This window comes from Bombina bombina, chromosome 3 (genome assembly GCF_027579735.1).
Source record: "Bombina bombina isolate aBomBom1 chromosome 3, aBomBom1.pri, whole genome shotgun sequence".
Taxonomy (NCBI): domain Eukaryota; kingdom Metazoa; phylum Chordata; class Amphibia; order Anura; family Bombinatoridae; genus Bombina; species Bombina bombina.
Genome location: NC_069501.1, coordinates 415108634 through 415132987, shown reverse-complemented (window position 1 = coordinate 415132987; position 24354 = coordinate 415108634). Strand labels below are relative to the sequence as shown.

Below are 24354 nucleotides of genomic sequence, written 5' to 3'. Positions count from 1 at the left end.
ACCAAATAGTTCATATATTAAACCAGAACTTTGAGATTAAAGAACAAGGTATTATTGACATTCAATACTGCCCATCGGAAGAGATGACTGCAGACGCACTCACAAAGCCGTTGCCAAAGGAACGGCATTGTTTTCTTCAAAAGAAACTGAATGTTGTGTAATTATGTACATGCCGTTGAGAAGGGGTGTTGGGAAATACAACAGCATGTACTATACCACATGTATGAACAACATTGATGCTGTAGATGGCGCTGTTCAGTTTAGATTGCTGATTGTTTATATCTGTAATCTTGTTCATTCTTTTATACAGGAAGGAAGTTGTTTTTTTTTAATCTCTATTGTGTTTTTCCTCCTCTGTGTGTGCTGACTATAGTTTTACAAGTCCTTTGGTATGTTCCAAATATTGCTGATGCATCTGTACAAGTAAAGCCTAATGCAGTTTTCTTTAAAAGCTTCCAGTGTCTTTTTGATACATACACCAACAGTAAAAAACATTCAGAGAGTGAATGTTGTAGAACACTTACCTGGCCATACCTGTATTTGTTTGTTGTTACTACTACACGTTTCTGAGTCACGCCCCTTTCTCAGGTCTGGCCAGGCAAGTGTTCCACCACATCACATATTTAGATATAGGTATTATTTGTATTAAATTACATAAGGTGGAACACTCCTAACAAACTTTAATGTGTATATATTTATATAGATATATAGGTATAGATATATAATTTACAAAAAAAAAAAATATATATATATTACATGGATTTTAAAAGAAGAGAATCCTGATCAAAGTATATCAGGATAAAAGACAGGGATTTCAGCACTCTTTTTTCCAAAGAAATGTATTTAGCTCATCAAAGTATAATAAAGGGTATCCAAAATAAAGGCTTAAGTGGCAGAAAGAGAGGACAATCTTTGGCACTAAATTTTCAAGACTTTATTGTCTCAGATATATACATACAATAAAGTCAATATACAATAGACCAAAAAGTGTATACAAAGAAAAATAGAACAAAAATAATAATCTACAAACCTGACCGGTCAGGGGTAAATGTGAATGCATGAACCTGATACATTAACTAACCTAAAGTTAGAAAAATATACCAATATACCAGCAGAGAATTAAATCTGCTGTTTAGTGTCATAACAGACATAAATATCTCACTGTATGAACAACAATGTTAATATATTTCTTAGGAAGCCTTTGTCAGACTACTACACCCTGCTGCAGACGGCACCTTCAAGTGTAAGGCTAAATGCCGGGCAGGTATAAGAATGGGATCTAAGTAGATACTGACAATGCACCCCAAAATACAATTCAAATGAGGGCAGTACATTTACGGCATTTTCAATGTGCATACAAATATTAGTAGAGATATATTTATGAGAAACAATTATCAAACTACTACACCCTGCTGCGTACGGCACCTTATCAGATAAGGCCTAATGCTGGGCAGGTATAGTGATGGGATCTAAGTAGTTAGTGATAATGTATCTCAAAATATGTACAGTCGTCTGTAGGTAAGCAAGCAGCAAGTCGCATAAAATAAACAAAGAAGGTAGCTCAGCAGAAGTGAGTGATAAACAGGTAATAGCGTATATGGCCTGTTTTTTATAAGGCATGGTTGTCATTATAACCCTATTCCTATTCCTCGCTATCAGATATGTGTTTACCATATTAAAATGTTACAATTACTCTATTGAGTATTTCCATAAGGTATGGGTATCATTATAATCCTTTCTTAACTTTCTATATTAGTCTTCTATACTTGTAATATAGAATATCTTTTCTAATTGACTACTCTAAATTTAGGGCTCCAAATGCCTTACACATATCTTGATAATATTCACTAATTTACCTTTAAATATACATGACCAAAGTATGACTCACTTTGTATATATATCATTTTTTTTATTTAGGTTTATATAGCGAGTTCACTCGTGTTACTTTTAATTACCCATTTAGCTTTAAGGTATTTCAACAGGGGCGTGTATCCTTCATAGTTTAAAAGGGAGATGAGATGCTCCCTACGTCATCACGCCCTGACGAAGCCCGACACACCCAGCGGGTGAAACGCGCGTCGGCATTGGACAAGCTGACACGGAACATGTGGCTTGTGTGAACAGATGCATTGCAAGCTAACGCTCACGAAGGATCCCCTGAAAGAAGTTTCTGGGGAACTACCAAGGACCACCTACTAAACATTAGTCCTGGGATGGTACAGGAAACAGGTCGTATGCTACAATATCTACTGCCTGACTGATAGGCACAGTTGTATCTAATCTGGACATCGCTACCCGGCTGTAAGGGTTATACTACCAGTCTCAAAGATAAGGAGATTGCTTTCTCTATTGCTAAAGACATACTAACATTACGCAAAACTAACAAGCAACCCTTTTCTCTGCATGTACGTTTGTCATCTTTTTCATGAATGTCTCATCTTCATGCATTAAAGACTGCTTGCAAGAGACTTCTATAGCGACCAACAGAATAATACGCTATTACCTGTTTATCACTCACTTCTGCTGAGCTACCTTCTTTGTTTATTTTATGCGACTTGCTGCTTGCTTACCTACAGACGACTGTACATATTTTGAGATACATTATCACTAACTACTTAGATCCCATCACTATACCTGCCCGGCATTAGGCCTTATCTGATAAGGTGCCGTACGCAGCAGGGTGTAGTAGTTTGATAATTGTTTCTCATTAATATATCTCTACTAATATTTGTATGCACATTGAAAATGCCGTAAATGTACTGCCCTCATTTGAATTGTATTTTGGGGTGCATTGTCAGTATCTACTTAGATCCCATTCTTATACCTGCCCGGCATTTAGCCTTACACTTGAAGGTGCCATCTGCAGCAGGGTGTAGTAGTCTGACAAAGGCTTCCTAAGAAATATATTAACATTGTTGTTCATACAGTGAGATATTTATGTCTGTTATGACACTAAACAGCAGATTTAATTCTCTGCTGGTATATTGGTATATTTTTCTAACTTTAGGTTAGTTAATGTATCAGGTTCATGCATTCACATTTACCCCTGACCGGTCAGGTTTGTAGATTATTATTTTTGTTCTATTTTTCTTTGTATACACTTTTTGGTCTATTGTATATTGACTTTATTGTATGTATATATCTGAGACAATAAAGTCTTGAAAATTTAGTGCTAAAGATTGTCCTTTCTTTCTGCCACTTAAGCCTTTATTTTGGATACCCTTTATTATACTTTGATGAGCTAAATAAATTTCTTTGGAAAAAAGAGTGCTAAAATCCCTGTCTTTTATCCTGATATACTTTGATCAGGATTCTCTTCTTTTAAAATCCATGTAATCTATTTCAAGGGTCTGCACCACATAACTGTTATATTCAAGGCCACACCAGTATGTATTTACTAACTGGAGGGTCACTCTATATTAGCTCTTAGCAGCTGCGTCCCCTCCGTTATTTTTCTTCTAATATATATATATATATATATATATATATATATTGAAATCTATATTTAAAAATAAAAATAATATTTTCATCTAAGTGAAGAACATAGGATTTTAAAGTATCCCTAATGCACCTTCGGAACTAGCGCAGTTGATCAAGCGCAGTTTCGCGTAAGTGTGAGCGATAAATAGAAAAGCATTTGTTTAGCTAGAAGTGTAGTGAGGTTGGGATATTTGAAGTCATGTTGTTAGTGTGCCTGATTCTTTCACTTGCACACTTAACATTTTACTTTCAACTTGTAATACCAGCACTAACCTGACAGCGCTAATTTTTTACCTTGAGCGCAGTTAGTGCTTATATGCAATAAAAAAATTAGCGCTCCACTTGTAATCTGGCCCGTAATTTACATCCAGTAGTCTTTATTGAACACAGCCAGTGGGGACAGTAATATAATATTGCAGTAGCTAAGACTCACTCTGTGTTCATGACTAATACGCAACCTCTTCTTGTCTTCTTCAGGTTGGATTCTGAAGGGATCGATCTTCTAAGCAACCTACTACTGGTAAGTGCCTAGTGTGGTGGGAATAGTGAATACGATACAAGTACAAAGGCTAGGGAAGATACGAACAAAGATAAATACTAACTATTCTATACACATGAATTAATTTATCAGATACACATACAAATATATATATATCTATATATATATATATATATATATATATATATTCATCCCAAAAAAATAGCACTCTCTGTATTTAAGCACAGCAAAGGTTTATTCAGTGTCATTTTGGAGTTTACACCCCTTTCTCAGACAACCAGATTAAAGCAAGTGACTGTGAATTTAAACATAAGCAAAACCCCGCCCCTTGGTGCACATCCAATGATCAATCACACTAAATTAGATGCACCTGTACATATATCCATCCTAACCAAACAAAAGAAAAACAAAAGTCTTGAACATGATATGAATCCAAGACGCATAGGCACAAATTAAATTATTGCAACTCTATCACTACTGGCAGGGTAGTACCAAAGCTAGAGATTTTCAAGGTAGGAGTAGGAAGACAAAAGCACAGACCTTTCTACCAAACACTAGCACAAACACTTTAAGAGGCTTCATGAAAAGAAGCTCAAAAATTTGCAAACAACTCAAGTAGAAAAAAATGAGAAGACCTTTTGAAGGACTGGCTTTTTCATAAATCTTCAGGATTACACAGCAGATCCGGGGGGGGGGGGGGGGGCTAAAAAAAAGACCCTTTGTAACAGTACAATAGGTCAACTTTACTTAGTAAAAACTGAAAAGTGTAGGAAATTGAATCTTAAGAAGATTGAAAGAAAAAAGTGTAAACACATCATTTTGGATATAATTCTGTCCTACTAGATTATAGGGACATGAAACCCAAAAAGATTAGGTAGAACATACAATTTTAAACAACTTTCCAGTTTACTTCTATTATCAAATTTGTTTCATTATCTTGGTATCATTTGTTGAAGGAGCAGCAATGCACTACTGGTTTCTAACTGAAAACATGGGTGAGCCAATGACAATCGGTATATATATGCAACCACCAAAAAAAACCTGTAGCAGGGTTTACTTTAAGTGCGGAGGATTAGAAAATCCTCAAGACCAAAATTTTATTGAAAGGGGGCAAAATAAATAAAGTATATTGCAAAGTTTTTTCATTGCGCATAACTAAACCATTTGTAAAATTTTGTCCCTGTAACATAAATGTTCTTAAAAACATATCATGACAAGGAAAGGTAATACATATTAATTTAAACGTTTGCTTCCTCTGAGGACTCCTAGACATAAAACTAGGAAACCTATCAACATTCTAATTAATACAATTGTGTATATTCTGAAAGGTTGATTCTACAATGAATTCAGTCTCAGTATAATCCCCCCCAAAAAACATACCTGCAGAAACACGTATCACCCCAGGAATATTGGCAGGGCCAGCAATTTAAGGAAAACATCAAGTTGATTATGCAAAGCTTCACTGAGATCACAGATGCGATACGGAAAACACAAATAGTTCTCTCTCAACAAAGAAACAATTTTAGTATTATTACATGAGTGAAAAAAGAGATAACTTGAAGTAGACGCTGGGCCACGCAAGAATAAATATCTGCAAACACGAGATGTCTTGTAACAGAGGCAAAGAATGCTGAGAAACAATTACAAATGCAGCCAAATTCCATTTTGCAGTTCCTGGAAGCTAAAATATAGCAGGTTTTCTTTCATGATTCAGATACAGAATATGCTTTTAACCCCTTCATGCCGTTAGGACGTTCCATGCCACCCTAACAGGGCTGGGCTTTATCGCCAAAGGATGGCATGGAGCATCCTACCTTATAAGGGGTCATTTTCCCCTAATCCAGATCGGACTGAGGGATGTGCCTAGCCACATAGGCAGCCCCGTGATCCAATTCCAGCCTTGAAATCACATGATCAAATCGATGATCGCATGATTTCATTTTTACAGCAAGTGTTGACATCGGAACTTAATTCCGATGTTAACACTTTAGTGTCAACTCAAATGGGTTAAACAACTTTCCAATTTACTTGTATTATCAAATTTGTAGTGCATTGCTGCTCCTTAGCCTACCTAGTTATGTTTTTCAACAAAGGTTACCAAGAGAACAAAACAAATTAGATAATAAAATAGTACATTTATTTAAATTGTGAAAATTTAATTTTTACTTTACTATCCCTTTAAATTGCACAGAAAAGCAGCTAAAAAAACACTGTGCTCAGAAAACAATTTGCAAACTGTTTCTTAAAGGGACAGTCTATTTCAGAATTGTTATTGTTTAAATAGATAGATAATCCCTTTATTGCCCACTCCCTACTTTTGCATAACCAACACGGTTATATTAATTAACTTTTTTTTTTTTTTTTAAATAATTTTTATTGATTTTCCAACATTATATCAAATACAACAGTACATAAAACTCAAACATAAACATAAAAGAGAGTCATGTACATAAATTTTTTTGTCTGTAAAGTCAGCTGTCAGCAGACATCATTTATCATTTGTCTTATATCATCAAACCTTTGTCAATTATCATATATATTACCAGGATTACTTCATACTTTCTTTCTTGTGGTTTTAAGAGTAAGGGAGCTAAGACATGGGAGGGGGGGGAGGGAAGGGAAACCCCTTCACCCCAACAACTCTGAGCCTTTGTATCTCCTCTTAACTTCTAAAGTGTTGTTGTTTTATTGTGTCCCAATAAAATTTAATATCTAAAAACATCTCTAATCTTTGGGTTCTAAAATATCCATACTCTTCTAATATAAGTGTTTCTTCAAAGTGATGTAGCCATTCTTGTATTGTGGGGGCTGTGGGGTTTTTCCAGTTTCGTGCTATTACTGTTTTGGCTGAGTTTAGGATAAACTGAAATAAGCGCTGACGAATTCGGCAGATTTTTGGAATTGGTAAGTTTAGTAGGACCATAGTTGGTTTCAATATGAAATTGGGGGCAAACAGGTGCTTTAGTAGGGATTCAATTTGTTCCCATAGTGAACGGATTTTTGGGCAACTCCACCATATGTGTGACATGGACCCCTTTAGTCCACACCCCCTCCAACATCTATCGGATGCAGTGGAATAAATACTGCGCAGACGTGATGGAGTGAGATACCATTGTGACATTATTTTATAATTTAGTTCTATGATTCTAGCTGACGTGGATGAAGTTTTGGTTGACTGAAAAATTTGTTTCCAAGAATTGCTATCTAGTTCGATTTCTAATTCTTTGTGCCAGTTGTGAGTATATGATGGTAGTTCTGAGCCTATACTAGTAGTCACTATGCGTTTAGCTATAGATAATGTGTGCCTAAGTGTTCCCTTAGTCATGCATTGTGTTTCGAATAGTGTTAATGGCCTCATCCATGCTTGTCTGTGTTCGGATTTCTCTATCAAGTGTACCAGTTGTTTATATTTGAGCCAATGCGTGAAGGCCCCATTCAAATAATCTCCCAACTCACCTCTTTGCTTAACTTTTGATTTTGCTATCAAGTTATATATCTGAGTTGTATGACCAATTTCAAGTCGGGTGGGCCCTGCTTTTGTGTAGTCTAGTCCCCACAGAAACTCTGCGTTTGGTGAAATTGGAGACATTGGTGAACGTAGTGTGGAGATATGGCTGGAATGTGCGATCAATTTATCCCAAATAGAGAAAACGTTTTCATATAGTGGATATCTATTAGTAGAGTCCGGTCTATGTATCTTAGGAATCCAGCACAGGACTCCCACGTTTGGGGTCCTTAGGATATGCGAGTCTATTGTTACCCAGGCTTTAATCTGTGTGTTCCTATGCCAATCCAAAATACTTTGGAGCCCTATAGCTTTATAGTATGTGTCCAGGCATGGTAAACCTAATCCTCCTTCCATCGGTGGCCTATATAGTGTATTTTTATTTATTCTAGGTTTTATCGACCCCCATATGTATTTGTTTAGCATACCCTGCCATCTGTTAAGGAGAGATGTGGGGATCTTAATAGGGATAGCCTGCATTACATATAGTATTCTCGGGAGGGTTGTCATCCTTAATGTCTGAATCCTACCTAACCTTGAAAAAGGCCCCCCCCCCTCCAAGTATCTAGGTCTGTCTGGGTGGAACAAAACAAATTGGAGTAATTTAGTTTGAAGAGTAATCTATCATTTGGAGTGAGATGTATCCCAAGATATTTTAGTGCAGTAGTCTGTAACTTATACGGGCTATGATTCATCAAATCCCCTAGTTCTGTACGAGAGAGATTTATATTTAGTATCTCCGATTTAGAGTAATTTATAGAAAAATATGAGAGATCACCAAAAATCCTAAACTCTTCTGTAACTGCCCTCAAGGAGGTAGTTGGTGTGGTTAGGGACAAAAGGACGTCATCTGCGTATAATGACACTTTGTATTCATTCTCACCCAGGGAGATACCTTTGATATCATTGTTTTGTCTGATACGGGCCACTAACGTTTCTATGCTGAGAACGAACAACAAAGGGGAGAGGGGGCAACCCTGTCTTGTACCGTTGCCTATTTGAAACCCTTCTGACAACTGTCCATTAATTCTAACTTTTGCTGTTGGGGATATGTATAGGGCTCGTATTCTATTAATAAGGGCGTCTCCAAATCCAAATTTTTTAAGCGTGGCGAAAAGATATTCCCAATTTAGTCTATCAAAAGCCTTTTCGGCATCTGTAGATAGAAAGATGGTGTTTATTTTATTTAATTTAGAATATTCCATCAGCTGTAAGGCTCTAATAGTGTTATCTCTAGCTTCTCATCCCTCTACGAATCCTGTCTGGTCCATATGAATTAAGGAGGGAAGTATTGGGCTAAGTCGGGCTGCTAGTATTTTCGCTAGAATTTTTAGATCCGTATTTAATAGTGAGATGGGTCTATAATCCGAGGGTGTGTCTAATGTTTTGCCTGGTTTAGGAATAACCGATATGTGGGCTTCTTTCATTAGGGTTGGAAGTTGGTTACCATTATCTAATGTTTGATATAAGGACAATAGTGGGGCTATCAATTCTTCTTTAAAAGTTTTATAATATTTATTGGTTAACCCGTCTGGGCCTGGGCTTTTGCCTGAGGGCAGGTCTTTAATAGCCTTCATTATTTCTAAATCCGTTATTGGTGAGTCTAGGGCCTCCCTCTGCTGTAAGGTGATCGTGGGTAAATCCACCGAGTCTAAGTACGAGAGTATATTCGCTAGAGGGGGGGGGATCCTTCTCTTTTGACAAGTTATATATATGTTCGTAATAGTTCCTAAACGACTCTGCTATTTCTGGGTTTCCATGTTTCATTATTCCATTTCTATCTTTAATATTATAAATATGGTTTATAGCTGTTTTCTTTTTCAGGGCTTTAGCTAGCAAGGGTCCTGCTTTATTCCCTCCGTGAAAGTATATTTTTTTAAGATATAGTGCTTTTTTGTGTGCTTCTCTTTGAAGATGCGTGTTTAAAGCAGCCCTGGCTTTGGAGAGCTTCCCTAATGTATCTGTGCTGCTGGGATTTAGTTTATGTGCATGTTCCGCTTCTACTAGCAACTGAGTGAGTTTTTGGTATTCTGCATTTCTATTCCTATTTTTTCTCACTTTATGTTGTATACAACACCCCCTAATGACCGCCTTATGTGCCTCCCATAAGGTTCCCATCCTAGTTACCGTATTATTATTCATTCTGAAGTATTCCTCTATTTTTGCCTGTATGTCTTTCAATATTTCTGGATCATGGAGGATTGACTCATCCAACCTCCATGAGGATGCTCTTGAGGGCCTGTTGTGCCAATCAAGTTCCACCGAAACCGTTGCATGGTCTGTCCATGCTGCCGGACTTATCTCTGTGTGTGTTGCTAAATGTATGTGGTTATGGTCAAGGAGAAAGTAATCAATTCTCGAGAAGGATTTTTGCGCGTGTGAGTAATGTGTGTAATCTTTTGTTTGAGGATGCTGTAGCCTCCAAATATCCACCATGTTGTTATTGCCAAAGCAATCCACTATACTGGATGCCTTAACTCTTGGGCGTATTTTTCTTTTCATTATGGAGGAACTATCAATTTGAGGTTCAGATGCGATATTAAAATCACCTCCAATAACTATTACCCCTTTCCCTAGTTCTAAAATCTTTTCGTTAGCTTTTCTTAAAAATCCCCTCTGCTGGGAGTTTGGTGTGTATAGACAGACTAAAGTCACTAGTGTATTAAATAATAGTCCCGTTAAGATAATGATCCTACCTTCCCTATCTTCGTATCTATTTTGGAGGTGAAAGTGGACATTCTTATGTAAAATAATTCCTACTCCCGCTACCTTCCTGCTCGGATGTGAACTAAAAAAGCCAGTGGGGTATTCTCTGGATGTAAATTTAGGGGCACCTGACTTAACAAAATGTGACTCCTGAATAAAAATAATATCTCCCTTCAGTCTATGAAAATTTGATAATGCTACCGACCTCTTAGTAGGTGAGTTGAGGCCCTTGCAGTTTTGAGTTAAACATTTAATTTGATTTAGTGCCATAATGCTTTAGCTAAAGGGAAATATATATGTCCTCCATCAAAGCTTGTGTGCTGATTAGTGTTTTTATATCTCTCCCTATGTAGAGAATGGGCCACTTACCCAATAACCTGGTATGGGTCCTAGTGCATCTGCTAGACATAACATCTGGAATTACAAAGTACATGACAACAATTTGGATAGTAACAATAATAAACATAAACAATTCATAAAACTCAAAAAACTGCAAACCATTAGCAACAAAACAAAACTTGATACCAGCCAGGCTGTAATTCAACCTGACTAGCTCAATGGTTGGGGGTACAATTAAAGTTAAGTACTAGGGTACTTGGTTAAGGTAACTGGGGGTTTCATTGTAGCGAGACAGCTAAGGTATAATGGTCTGTCTATTAAAGTGATATCTTTAAGTATCAATTTTAACAATGACATTCGCCATCATCACATCTAGGCCTTATTTATTAGTTGTGGCATCGAGGTACCCAAGTTCATAATATAATCATATCTTTCTCAAGGTTTATCCCTTAGGGTAGTTATGCTTTGTATTACCTTTAGGTAGAAACTTAAAATGATAATAGTGCATATTACTTTTACCAATTTACCAGTCCTTTTTGACCAGAGTTCTTGCAGGATCGTTTATTGATCTCTTCTCCTTCAGTCTTCCACTGCTGGATGAGGAAGAGCTGGAGCATTTCTTAGTCTTTTGCGATTTACTGTCTGCCATTGTGGGCGTTGGGGTTGAGGGGCATCCTCTGGATTCTTCTTAGCTGAGTTGTTTTTCTCTAGTATGTGCGGCATTTTAGGAAGAGGAATGTGCAATGCTCTGCAGAATTCTTCCAGGTCTTCGGCGTTTTTATAGGTTATGATCATATTGTCTTTATTAACTTTCAGGCATAATGGGTAGCACCATCTATAAGGAATATTGTGTTCTCTCAAGTGTTCAGTTAGAAATCTTGCTTCTCGGTGGTTGGTCAGAGTCATTGGGCTTAGATCTGCGTATACTTGAATGGTCCTCCCTTCAAAAAGAATGGGTGTAGTTTTCCTGGCTGCTTGGGCAACCAATTCTTTATCTTGATACTTATGAAATTTGAGAATTATGTCCCTAGGTGGTTCAGAATCTTTTGGTCTGGGTCTCAGAGCCCTGTGTGCTCTGTCTAGTTGGTATGGAGTAGCAGAGGGGTTGTTTGTTAGGTGTTGAAACAGTTTCTGTAGATAAGGCTGGATTGCATCTCCTGTTACTGTCTCAGGCACACCACGGATTCGTAAATTCTGCCTTCTACCCCTATTATCTAGATCTTCTAGTTGGCTCTTGAGTTGCTGTATCTGTGTATCCTGCAATGAGAGGCATCTGGAGTGCCCATCCACTATATTAGCCACGTTGTTTGTTTGCTCCTCCATATATTCAATTCTTTCATTGATTTCACTAATGTCTTTTTTGACTGCTGCTAAGCCCTCTTTTAAAATTTTTCCTTCTTGTAACAGTAAAGTATTAAAGTCCTCTTTTGAAGCAAGTAGGGTTAAGTCTGCTCTGGTGAGCGGTGCTTCACTTTCTGTATCAAGGAGTGTGGGTTTTTGGGAGGGTGGATTTTCTTCTTGCTCAGAATCTATTTCTTGTTCTTGTGAGGTGCTGAGAGCTTTAAAATATGTGTTCATTTTGGCTGTTGTAGCACACATGTTTTTGCTTATTTTGTCACCTTTGTTTTGCTTCCTTGCAGCCATGGTATGCACCTTAGATTGTTCTCTTTATTTTCCTTTTCACCCAGTGTCAATTTATGTTGCGTGTTATTGCTTATTTATTGTCTGCCTTCTGCTATGCAGATGATGTCTTCCTGTGTGCTTAGGTTAGTGTGCTGAGATTAAAACCACAGTCTGTCAAGGCTTCGTGTATAAGCTACCTCCCAGCAGGGTATAAATATGTCCGTTAAGATATGTGGCGTTTTCCTTAGGACAAGGTATAGTTTTCTTATTGGGTGGCTAGTTGTTACTCGGTAAATAGCAAATGCAGTGATCTCTAGGTAGTCTTCGTTTTAGGTGCGGTAAGTAGATGGCTACCCCTTTTTTATTATTATGTGCGCAATTCGCGCTGTTTACCTTGGTCTGCTGAGGCCTGTTTGTCGTTCGCCTGCCGGTCTGGATCTCCTTAGTATCTCCTCTTATAAGCTGTCAGCCTTCCACAATACCGATAGCGAAGTGCGGTACGCTGCTGTTGGTTGTGGATTAGGCCCAGTCCTCAGGCCCAGACCGGAATGCAAGCGGTTAGGTTAACTTGCGGTCCTCCGTGTTTCCAGATGATCCGCTTCCAATGTGATGCCTCCAGCAGATGTGCTAATGATAGGGGATCGTTTTTTGCTGTTTTAAGTAGTTTTCACATGTAAATGCTTTGTCCCCAGTAAGATTTAGCACGGAGCTCCAACTACATGCGACTGATCATGGCGGCAGTCGACTCCGCCCCCTATATTAATTAACTTTTTACCTCTGTGATTACCTTGAATATAAGCCTCTGCAGACTGCCCCCTTTTGACAGACTTGCATTTTAGGCAGTCAATGCTGACTCATAAATAACTCCACGGGAGTGAGCACAGTGTTATCTATATGACACACATTAACTAGCACTGTCCTGCTGTGAAAAGCTAATAAAATGCACTTAGATAAAGGTGGCCTGCAGGGACTTAGAAACAGGAAGAGATATTGGGGCCGATTTATCAAGTGTCTGTCCAACATGATCCGCTCAGCCGATCATGTCCGACAGACATTGATGAATGCCGACAGCATACGCTGTCGGCATTTAACATTGCACAAGCAGTTCAGAGGAGGCGTACGAGTTAAGGCTCGCATGGAAACAGCTGAATTGCAGCTGATTGACAGCTTGTTAAATCGGCCCCTTACAGTTAAAGGTTATAAAGTATATTAATATAACAATGTTGGTTATGCAAAGCTGGGGAATGGGTAGAGAAGGTGTTATCTATCTTTTTAAACAATAAAACATTGGAGTAGACTGTCCCTTTAACAGCAACATAAGTACACTGGGCAAATATTTGCATTAACAATTTTTTATTTGTTTTTGCCAGAGCAACATGCATTTGTGGATATAACTAGGAAAGAACTAGAAAATGCATATCAGGGAAAAATAGAGGCATACATACAGATTCATTGCCCCCATTATCCCCAAGTCAGAACATGCTGTGATCAGAGATGTCATCACAGAAAATGCAGCATGTCTTTAGAAAGAAGAGGACACATGCAGGAGCTGTTAGCGCTTTCGCTTTGCAACACTGCTCCACATCAGGCTCTTATCTTCAAACAGCACTGTGCTGTGGTTGCACTATGTAAGTTTTCCTTAACACAGTGCAGCTAGTGCGGAGCACCTTTTGAAGAGAACAGTCAAATAGGGAGCAGCGCTGCAAAGAGTTCATTGATTGATGACTGGCTCTCAGAGTTTTTTTTTAACCCCGCCCCCTAGCTTTTCCCAGACTGCAAAGCCGTGATTGCTTAAATAAAGCGTTCTTGCGAGCAATGCACATTACTAAATTTTACCTAATAAATTATGTGATGTTAAACCAAGAGCAAAGGAAACAAATTAATTCAAGAGACATTTTAAAAACTTAACAAAATGTATTCTTTTCTTTCTGCAATGCAATTTTCAAATGCACTTTTATAGCTATTATTAGCTATTATTATATGTTATTCTATAGCAATTCAACAGAAATGTCTTGTAATTACAAGGTGTTCACTGTCCCTTTAAATCAGTGAGACCTGCAGATGTAAAATGCTTAGAAAATCTAATGAGTTTTGAGAGAGTTTCAGACACACCCAGGGAACTTCATTGTGACACAGGGGCCCATTTATCAAGCTCTGTAAGGAGCTTGTGGGCCTGTGTTTCTGGCGAGTCTTCAGACTCGCCAGAAACAGCAGTTATGGAGCAGTTGTCACAAAGACCGCTGCTCCATAACCCTGTCCGCCTGCTCGGAGATTGAGTACGGTTCGGGTTGATTGACACCCCCTGCTGGCGGCTCATTGGCCGCGAGTCTGCAGGGGGTGGCGTTGCACCAGCAGCTCTTGTGAGCTGCTGGTGCAATGCTGAATACGGAGAGCGTATATCTCTCCGCATTCAGCGAGGTCTTACGGACTTGATCAGCACTGTCGGATCAGGTCCGCAAGACCTTTAGTAAATAGGCCTCCCAATAGTTAATCAGATTAGGTCTGACTTTTTCTTGAAATGGAAGACGTATTATATATAATCCTCCCACAAACCTCTATCCATATATATAAAATAATATACTGTATTTACTTTCTTCCAGAATAAAAGTGTTTGCTATTTATTTAAATTTTATAAGGAAATAAAAACATATTTTTGTAAGGTTTTTTCCCAAAAAAGTATATGTAGATTATATTTTATTTCATAAATTTCTTAGTGAAAAACAAGGAAATTTATTCACAAAAAAAAATATGTTAAAGCTAAAGTTTGTTTTCTATCAAAGGTTTAAAAGCAAGGAAATTGATGTGAGGGAGAGAAGATGAGAGGATGTGTGCAAGGGAGAGGGGGACTGAGAGGGTGAGCAAGGACTGTCTTGTGAGGGGCAGTGAGCTAAGAGAACAAGCAGGGCTATGTGTAAAAAGGGGTGAGAGGATTACAAAGTCATTATGTGTAACAGACAGCGGTTTTATATATATACAGATATACGGTATATAGGAATATCCATTTAAAAATACTTATGACAGATTCCCCATGTGAAAAAAACATTGGGATGTGGAATATTTACATTAAATACATAGTTAAAACCTTTTCTAAATATTAATATTTAATAAAAATGCTTTTTCATGTTTTCAGGTATTTGACTGCAAAGGCTCTCCAATGCACACATACACATATATATACATTATCTATACATCTATATACACGTTGGTAAGCATGCCCAGAGGGCAGTCTATTGAAAATGACTGAAAATAATAAACAAAATTATCAAAAATAAAAAAAATTAAACCTAATCTAATACCCCTATTAAAATAACCCCCCCAAAATAAAAGCACCCCCTAATCTAAACTGAACTACCAAGGGCCTTTTGTAGGGCATTGCCCTAAATTAAACAGCTCTTTTACCTTAAAAAATTACCAATTACCCCCTAACAGTAAACCCCCCCACCCAACCAACCCCCCAAAATAAAAAACCTAAGTTTAAAAAAACCTAAGCTATCCATTGCCCCTAAAGGGGCATTTGTATGGGCATTGCCCTTAAAAGGGCAATCAGCTCTTTTATAAACAGATCTTTTGCACCCATAAAAAAAAAAATCCCTAATCTAAACCCCCCCCAAAAAAAAACAAAACCTAAGTATCACCCCGAAATAGATACTCAAAGTTCCTGAAGTCCAGTTGCAAAGGTCTTTTTCCAGGCGGTGAAGGTCTTCATCCAGCGCTGGGACATCTTCTATCTTCATCCGGAGCGAAGATGGCCATTGCTGAACGGAGATGACCGTGGAGCAGGACCAGTGCAGAGCGGAGGTTATCCTGGACCGGCGTGGAGGATCCTCTTCATGCGGTCGCCGCCGCATACTCGATATTAAATGCAAGGTAGCTTGCATTCCTATTCAGCCAATAGGATTTCAGTAGCTCTCAACCTATTGGCTGAGTTCAAAATTTCAGCCAATAGGAATGCAAGGTATCCCAATATAAATGGGGTACCTTGCATTCAATCTTCAGTGTGTGGCGGCGACCGCATGAAGAGGAACCTCCACGCCGGTCCTGCTCCGCGACGGCTGGTCCTGCTCCGTGATCGCCAGTCCTGCTCGACGGTCATCTCCGCTCCGCTATCACTCCCGCTCCGTGCCGCCTTTGCTCCGGATGAAGATAGAGGATGTTGCCTCCTGGAAGAAGACCTTCGCCGCTGGACTTCAGGAACTGTGAGTACCTACTTCGGGAGTTAGACTTAGGTTTTTTTTTATTTTTTGGGGTGTGTTTTTTTTTAGATTAGGAATTTTTTTATGGGAGCATAAGAGCTGTTTGTAAATGCCCTTTAGGGGCAATGGGTAGCTTAGGATTTTTAGACTTAGGTTTTTTTATTCTGGGGGGTTAGTTGGGTGAGGGGTGTTACTGTTAGGGCTAACTGGAAATTTTTTTTAGGTAAAAGAGTTGTTTAACTTAGGGCAATGCCCTACAAAAGGCCCTTTTTTTTTTTTTTTTTTTTTTTAATAATTTTTTATTAAGGTTCACCAAACAGTACATAACATAACTTACCAGGTACAATGGAAGACATAGAAGCATGAGGTCAACATTACATAAATTTAGAGATGATCAAAACCTCGTCTCACCACAACTACAATTCTTAATGTCCATATTCCCATCTTTTAGTACACTAAACAGTACATAACTTACTAAGTATAAGGGAAGACATAAAAGCCTGAGGTTAGCATTACATACAATTATAAATGATCAATACCTCATCTAATCACAAATTACAGTTCTTATTCTCTATATTCCCATCTATTAGTACAAGATAGTAGAGCCTTCCTGTTAATAATGAGTCACAGCTGGACCCCTCCAAAATCTAAACCCTCTAGAAGGCAAATGTTAGATAGGGGACCACTCTCGGGTCCCATCTAGGGGTAGAACCTAATTTTATTTTATTAGTTGATTAAACGCATATGATTCATCCTCCCTGAAATTAGAAGCCTCTCCAAGGCCTCAACAGCGCAAACAAAGGTATAGGTGGGTGGGGAGGATGATTTTAACTATATCAAAGGAAAAGATATAGATAAGATAAATATTAATAAGCAGAGGGCTAAAGCTCCCGGAGATTCAATATAGCTATTGGATACCTGATGGGCCTCCCCATTAACGGGTTTAATTATATTCTCTAACTATTATATGCAGCTGAATGAGTTAAAGAACTTGAACCAGGCCAAAGCCACATATGTACTATCCCGGCCGCAGACAGTACATCAAGGCTTGTTAAAACTATGGGCCAAAGAGACCCGGCAAAACAAAACTATGCAGTCAAATCCAGTGGTGCTTTAGTACAATGAAAAATAAACTTATTAGGAGCCTTCGACACTGGACCTGACAAGGGCCCAACTAGATCAATTTCGGCTTAGGCAAGCAACAGCTAACAGCTGTAAACCCAGGGAGGCCTCCTCTACCAAATTAAAAGATTAATAGGAGGCTACATGTAATCTAGAATTATATCTAAGCTAAAGAGACAAACTTAAAAAGAATTAAAGCATAGCAAGGTGCACATATTTAACAAAATTAATATAATACATGAATAATGCAGTATAATGCACAAAAGATGGTGTCTAGGCATAAAGAGTACTTTGTTTATGAACCATATAAGCTATTTTAGGGAGGTGTTAAGTAAATAGGTGCTGCACCAAATATTCATGTCTGAGCAAGGCCATATAACAAGAAAATAAAAAAAATTAGTTTCATACATAAACTGTCAGAGAGACATAAGAGTCCCAGCATGACAAAACAGTATAGTACCCCAAATGTCCCATACAGCTATTACTGCAATGTTGCCAGGGCTTGCATATAGGCAGAAGTATATCAAATATAGTAGGTATCCCCAATGAACATTCTACAAAGTCTGGAGAACCCGGTAACTGCCGCTGGGCCACAGTCATAATGTCCTCATGCTGAATTCTTACCCGACCCCAGTTCTCCCAGCCGCCCGTGGATAGGGGGCCTCAGGGCCCAGGGAATCTTCTGGTACTAGACCAACATTAGTAACCAATGGGATCTGGTCTCCTTCTTCTGGGTCGGGGAATCGGAAATCAAAAACCGCCTCGCTGCACCCAGCTACTATCCCCTGAGCCGTCTCAACATGGCAGACAAGAGCCGGTTGCCCGGCCATAAAGGTTGGAGATTGATCCATGGTAATAGGCACGGGGTATTTTGCCACGCATTCTTCTAGATCTAGGCTAGGGGGGGCATCTTGTAATATGGCTTGGTGTGTCTCCGTGCTCTCCTCCTCGATCTCAAATATCTCCAAGCCTGGGCACCATTCAGCTGACGTAGAATCTGTATTCCCCCAGTTGTCGCCATGTTGCGCAGTAGGAGGAATTATAATGCGATCAATTCTCTCGCATATCTTCTTTTTTTGATCCTCCAGTAAAGCCTGTATTTGGATAAGGAGCTCCTCCATAGTAATAAAATGAAAAGAGTGAAGCTGCTGTTATTCACTCAGACCCCGGTTCCCCGGGGGGGGGGTGTTGGGTGCTTTCCCGTGCTGGGCCACCAAAGCCTGCAACGGTCCGGTCCGGGAAGTTCAGTATCAAGTAAATATTTATATTTTCGTTTCCAGCAAACTGTCAGCTGTGACCTACAATAAAATATCTTGCTGGATGGCTTCCCTACTATAAGATACACGGAGTAATGTACATCCATATTACTGAGCTTCCAGAATAGCTTCCATCTTGGGCCATAGCCCGGACACGCCCCTACAAAAGGCCCTTTTAAGGGCTATTGGTAGTTTAGTGTTAGTGTTGTTGTTTTTTTGATTAGGGCTTTTTTATTTTAATGGGCAGCAAAAGAGCTGATTGGCCTTTTAAGGGCAATACCCATACAAATGCCCCATTTAGGGGCAATGGGTAGCTTAGGTTTTTTTAGTGTTAGGTGTTTTTAATTTGGTGGGTGGGGTTGTTTTACTGTTAGGGGGGGACTTAGTAATTTTTATGTAAAAGAGCTGTTTAACTTAGAGCAATGCCCTACAAAAGTCCCTTTTAAGGGCTATTGGTAGTTTAGTTTAGATTAGGGGGTGTTTTTATTTGGGGTGGGGGGCTTTTTTATTTTCATAGAGGTATTAGATTAGGTTTATTTTTTTTATTTTTTTGATAATTTTGTTTATTTTTCTGTAATTTAATCTTAGGTTTTATTTTTAAATAAATGTTAGGATTTTTTATTTTAATTGTAACTTAGTATTTTTTTATTTTATGTAATTGGGGTTAATTTAGGGGGTGTTAGGTTAATTAGGTTTATTGCGATGTGGGGGGTTGTCGGTTTAGGAGTTAATGACTTTATTATTTTGCGATGTGGGGGTTGGCGGTTTTGGTGTTTGTTAATATTTCTTGCAGGCGCTTAGGTGTTTTTCTCTTGTTAAGTGTATCCAGTCCACGGATCATCCATTACTTATGGAATATATTCTCCTTCCCAACAGGAAGCTGCAAGAGTCCACCCACAGCAAAGCTGCTATATAGCTCCTCCCCTAACTGCCATATTCAGTCATTCTCTTGCAAGCCTCAACATAGATAGGAGGTTGTGAGAGTCTGTGGTGCTTTCTACTTAGTTTATTCTTCAATCAAAAGTTTGTTATTTTTAAATGGCACCGGAGTGTGCTGTTTATCTCAGGCAGTATTTGGAAGAAGAATCTGCCTGCGTTTTTCTATGATCTTAGCAGACGTAACTAAGATCCATTTGCTGTTCTCACACATTCTGAGGAGTGAGGTACTTCAGAGGGGGAATGGCGTGCAGGTTTTCCTGCAGATAAGGTATGTGCAGTAAAATATTTTTCTAGGAATGGAATTGACTAAGAAAATACTGCTGATACCGAAGTAATGTAAGTAAAGCCTTAAATGCAGCGATAGCGACTGGTATCAGGCTTATTAATAGAGATACATACTCTTGTAAAAATGTGTTTTAAAACGTTTGCTGGCATGTTTAATCGTTTTTTAACATATGTTTGGTGATAAAACTTATTGGGGCCTAAGTTTTTTCCACATGGCTGGCTTAAATTTTGCATAGAAACAGTTTCCTGAGGCTTTCCACTGTTATAGTATAAAAGTTACAGTTGGTGCAGTTAAAATTACAAACAGTGACATTCAGCTTCCCTCAGCAGTCCCCTGCATGCTATAGGACATCTCTGAAGGGCTCAAAAGGGCTTCAAAAGTAGGAGCTGTTATGACTGTTTAAAACATATTTTTCGTTTTGTTAATCTGTTTTTTGTATTAAGGGGTTAATCATCCATTTGCAAGTGGGTGCAATGCTCTGCTAACTTGTTACATACACTGTAAAAATTTTGTTAGTTTAACTGCCTTTTTTCACTGTTATTTCAAATTTTGGCAAAATTTGTTTCTCTTAAAGGCACAGTAACGTTTTATATATTTGCTTGTTAACTTGATTTAAAGTGTTTTCCAAGCTTACTAGTCTCATTATTAGTCTGTTCTAACATGTCTGACATAGAGGAAGCTCTGTGTTCATTATGTTTTAAAGCCATGGTGGAACCCCATCTTAGAATGTGTACCAGATGTACTGATTTCATGTTAAACAATAAAGATCATTTTTTGTCTTTAAAAACATTATCACCAGAGGATTCTGTCGTGGGGGTAGTTATGCCGACTAACTCTCCCCACGTGTCAGACCTTTTGACTCCCGCTTTAGGGACTCACGCTCAAATGGCGCCAAGTACATCAAGGGCACCCATAGCGTTTCTTTACCAGGGGATTCTGTCGAGGGGAAAGTTATGCCGACTAACTCTCCCCACGTGTCAGACCCTTCGACTCCCGCTTCAGGGACTCCCGCTCAAATGGCGCCAAGTACATCAAGGGCGCCCATAGCGTTTATTTTACAAGACATGGCAAAGGTGGTGAATAATATTCTGGCAGCAGTATTAGTCAGACTACCTGAAATTAAAGGAAAGCAGTTAGCTCTGGGGGTAGATACAGAGCATACAGACGCTTTAAGAACCATGTATGATACTACCTCACAATATGCTTAGTCTGTGGGTGATTATTTTTTTTTACTCAGGGAAGATGATTTAACCTGATTCTGATATTTCTACATTTAAAATGTATGCTTGAGAACCTCCACTTGTTGCTCAGGGAGGCTTTGGCTGCTCTGAATGAATGTGTACAATCGCAGGGCCAGAGAAATTGTGTAGACTGGATAAATAATATGCAGTGCCGGTGTGTACTGATGTTTTTCCAATACCTAAAGAGGTTTACTAAAAATTTTTTTAATAAGGAATGGGATAGACCAGGTGTGCCGTTCTCTTCCCCTCCTATTTTTTAGAAGAATGTTTTCTAATAGTTACCACCACACGGGACTTCTGGCAGACAGTTCCTAAGGTGGAGAGAAGAGTTTCTACTCTAGCTAAGCGTACCACTACCTCTGACGAGGACAGTTGTGCTTTTTAGATCCAATGGATAAAAAATGTTTATTCAACAGGGTTTTATCCTGCAGCCCCTTGCATACATTGCTTCTGTCACTGCTGCTGCGGCGTTCTGGGTTGAGTCTCTTGATGAGGCTTTACAGTTAAGCGACTCCATTGGATGAATATATTTGACAAGCTTATGCTAGCCAATTCCTTTGTTTTCTGATGCCTTGTTCATTTGACTAGACTAACGGCTAAGAATTCTGTTTTTTACTATACTGGCGCGCAGAGCGCTATGGCTTATATCATGGTCAGCTGTCGTGACTTTAATAAATAAGCTACTTAACTTCCCTTCAAGGGGCAGACCCTATTTGGGCCTGGTTTGAAGGAGATTATTGCTTATATCACTGGAGGAAAAGGTCATGCCCTTCCTCAGGATAGGTCTAAATCAAGGGCAAAAAAAAAAAAAAAAAAGTCTAATTTTCGTACCTTTTAAAAACTTCAGGGCAGGTGTGGCATCCTCTTCCTCTAAGGCAAAACAAGAGGGAATTTTTGCTCAGTCCAAGGCGGTCTGGAGACAATCGGACCTGGAACAAAGATAAGCAGGCCAAGGAGCCTGCTGCTGCCTCTAAGGCAGCATGAAGGAACGGACCCCTATCCGGTAACGGATCCTATAGGGGGCAGACTTTCATTCTTTGCCCAGGCGTGGGCAAGAGATGCCCAGGATCCCTAGGCATTGGAATTTATATCCCAGAGATATCTTCTGGATTTCAAAGATTCCCCCCCCAAAAAAGGGGAGATTTCGCCTTTCACAATTATCTGCAAACCAGATAAAGAAGGAGGCATTCTTACATTGTGTACGAGATCCATCCAGTTCCAAGAGAGGAACAGGGACAGAGTTTTTACTCAAATCTGTTTGTGGTTCCCAAGGAGAGGGAACCTTCAGACCTATTTTGGATCTAAAGATCTTAAACAAATTCCTCAGAATTCCGTCATTTAAGATGGAAACTATTCGTACCATCTTAACTATGATCCAGGAGAGTCAATAGAGGACTACAATGGATTTGAAGGATGCTTATCCTCACATTGTGATGCATAAAGATCACCATCGTTTTTTCAGGTTTGCCTTTCTAGACAGGCATTACCAGTTTGTAGCTCTTTCCTTTGGGATATCTACAGCCCCAAGAATCTTTATGGAGGTTCTGGGGTCGCTTTGGCGGTCCTTAGACCGCGGGGCATAGAAGTGGCCCCTTATTTAGACGACATCCTGATACAGGCGTCAAACATCCAAATTGCCCAGTCTCATACGGATGTAGTACTGGCATTTCTGAGATCACATGGGTGGAAAGTGAACAAGGAAAGAGTTCTCTATCCCCAATCTCAAGGGTTTCCCTCCTAGGGACTCTGATAGATTCTGTAGAAATGAAAATTTACCTGACGGAGTCCAGGTTGTCAAAGTTTCTAAATTTCTGCCGTGTTTTTTTCATCCCATCCGCGCCCTTCGGTGGCTCAGTACATGAATGAAATCGGCTTAATGGTAGCGGCAAGGGACATAGTACCGTTTGCACGTCTACATTTCAGACCGCTGCAACTATGCATGCTCAGTCAGAGGAACGGGGATTACACAGATTTGTCCCCCTGTTAAACCTGGACCAAGAGACCAGAGATTCTCTTCTCTGGTGACTATGTCGGGTCCATCTGTCCAAGGGTATGACCTTCCGCAGGTCAGATGGGACAATTGTTACAATAGATGCCAGCCTTTTAGGTTGGGATGCAGTCTGGAACTCCCTGAAGGCTCAGGGATAGTGGACTTAGGAGGAGACCCTCCTTCTAATAAATATTCTGGAACTGGGAGTGATATTCCATGCTCTTCAGACTTGGCCTAAGTTAGCAACTCTGAGGTACATCACACTCAGTCGGACAATATACACGACTGTGGCTTACATCAGCCATCAAGGGGGAACAGAAGTTCTCTAGCGATGTTAGAAGTCTTACAATAATTCACTGGACAGAGACTCACTCTTGTCTATCAGCTATCCATATCCCAGGTGTTGAGAACTGGGAGGTGGATTTTCTAAGTCGTCAGACTTTTCTTCCGGGGGAGTGGGATTTCCTCCGGAGGTCAAGACCAAGCAGGAGAGGGCTTTGGTGTTTTTGACAGCGCCTGCGTAGCCACGCAGGACCTGGTATGCAGATCTGGTGGACATGTCATCCTTTCCATCACGGTCTCTGCTTCAGAGACAGGTCCCTCTACCTCAGGGTCCTTTCAACCATCTAAATAGAATCAATCTGAGATGGACTGCCTGGAGACTGATCGCTTGATGTTATCAAAGCATGGCTTCTCCGAGTCAGTCATTGATACCTTAATACAGACATGAAAGCCTGTCTCTAGGAAAATTGAACATAGATATGGTGTAAATATCTGATTGTTATGAATCCAAGGGTTACTCATGGAGTAAAGTCTGGATTCCCAGGATATTATCTTTTCTCCAAGATGTTTTTGAGAAAAGGGTTGTCAGCTAATTCCTTAAAAGGGGACAGATTTTTACTCTGTCTATTTTTTTGCACAAGCGTCTGGCAGGTATTCTAGACATTCAGGCATTTGGTCAGGCTTTGGTTAGATCCAAGCCTGTGTTTAAAACTGTTGCTCCGCCATGGAGCTTAAACCTGATTCTTAAGGTTCTTCAAGAAGTTCCGTTTGAACCTTTTTTGTTCCATAGATATCAATCTTTATCTTGGAAAGTTCCTTTTGGGTAGCTAATTCCTCGACTCGTAGAGTCTCCAAGTTATCTGTGTTACAATGTGATTCTCCTTATCTGGTCC

The 24354-nt window shown here is 39.3% G+C and overlaps 1 protein-coding gene across 1 annotated transcript in view; it reads left to right on the top strand.

Annotated features, from left to right (window-relative positions):
• CDK18 (cyclin dependent kinase 18) overlaps nt 1-24354 on the top strand; it is a 455832-nt gene that overhangs the window by 397229 nt on the left and 34249 nt on the right. Inside the window, exon 13 of the mRNA XM_053706616.1 lies at nt 3958-4000. Coding sequence (XP_053562591.1) covers nt 3958-4000 — 43 coding nt within the window. The remainder of the gene's footprint in view (nt 1-3957; nt 4001-24354) is intronic.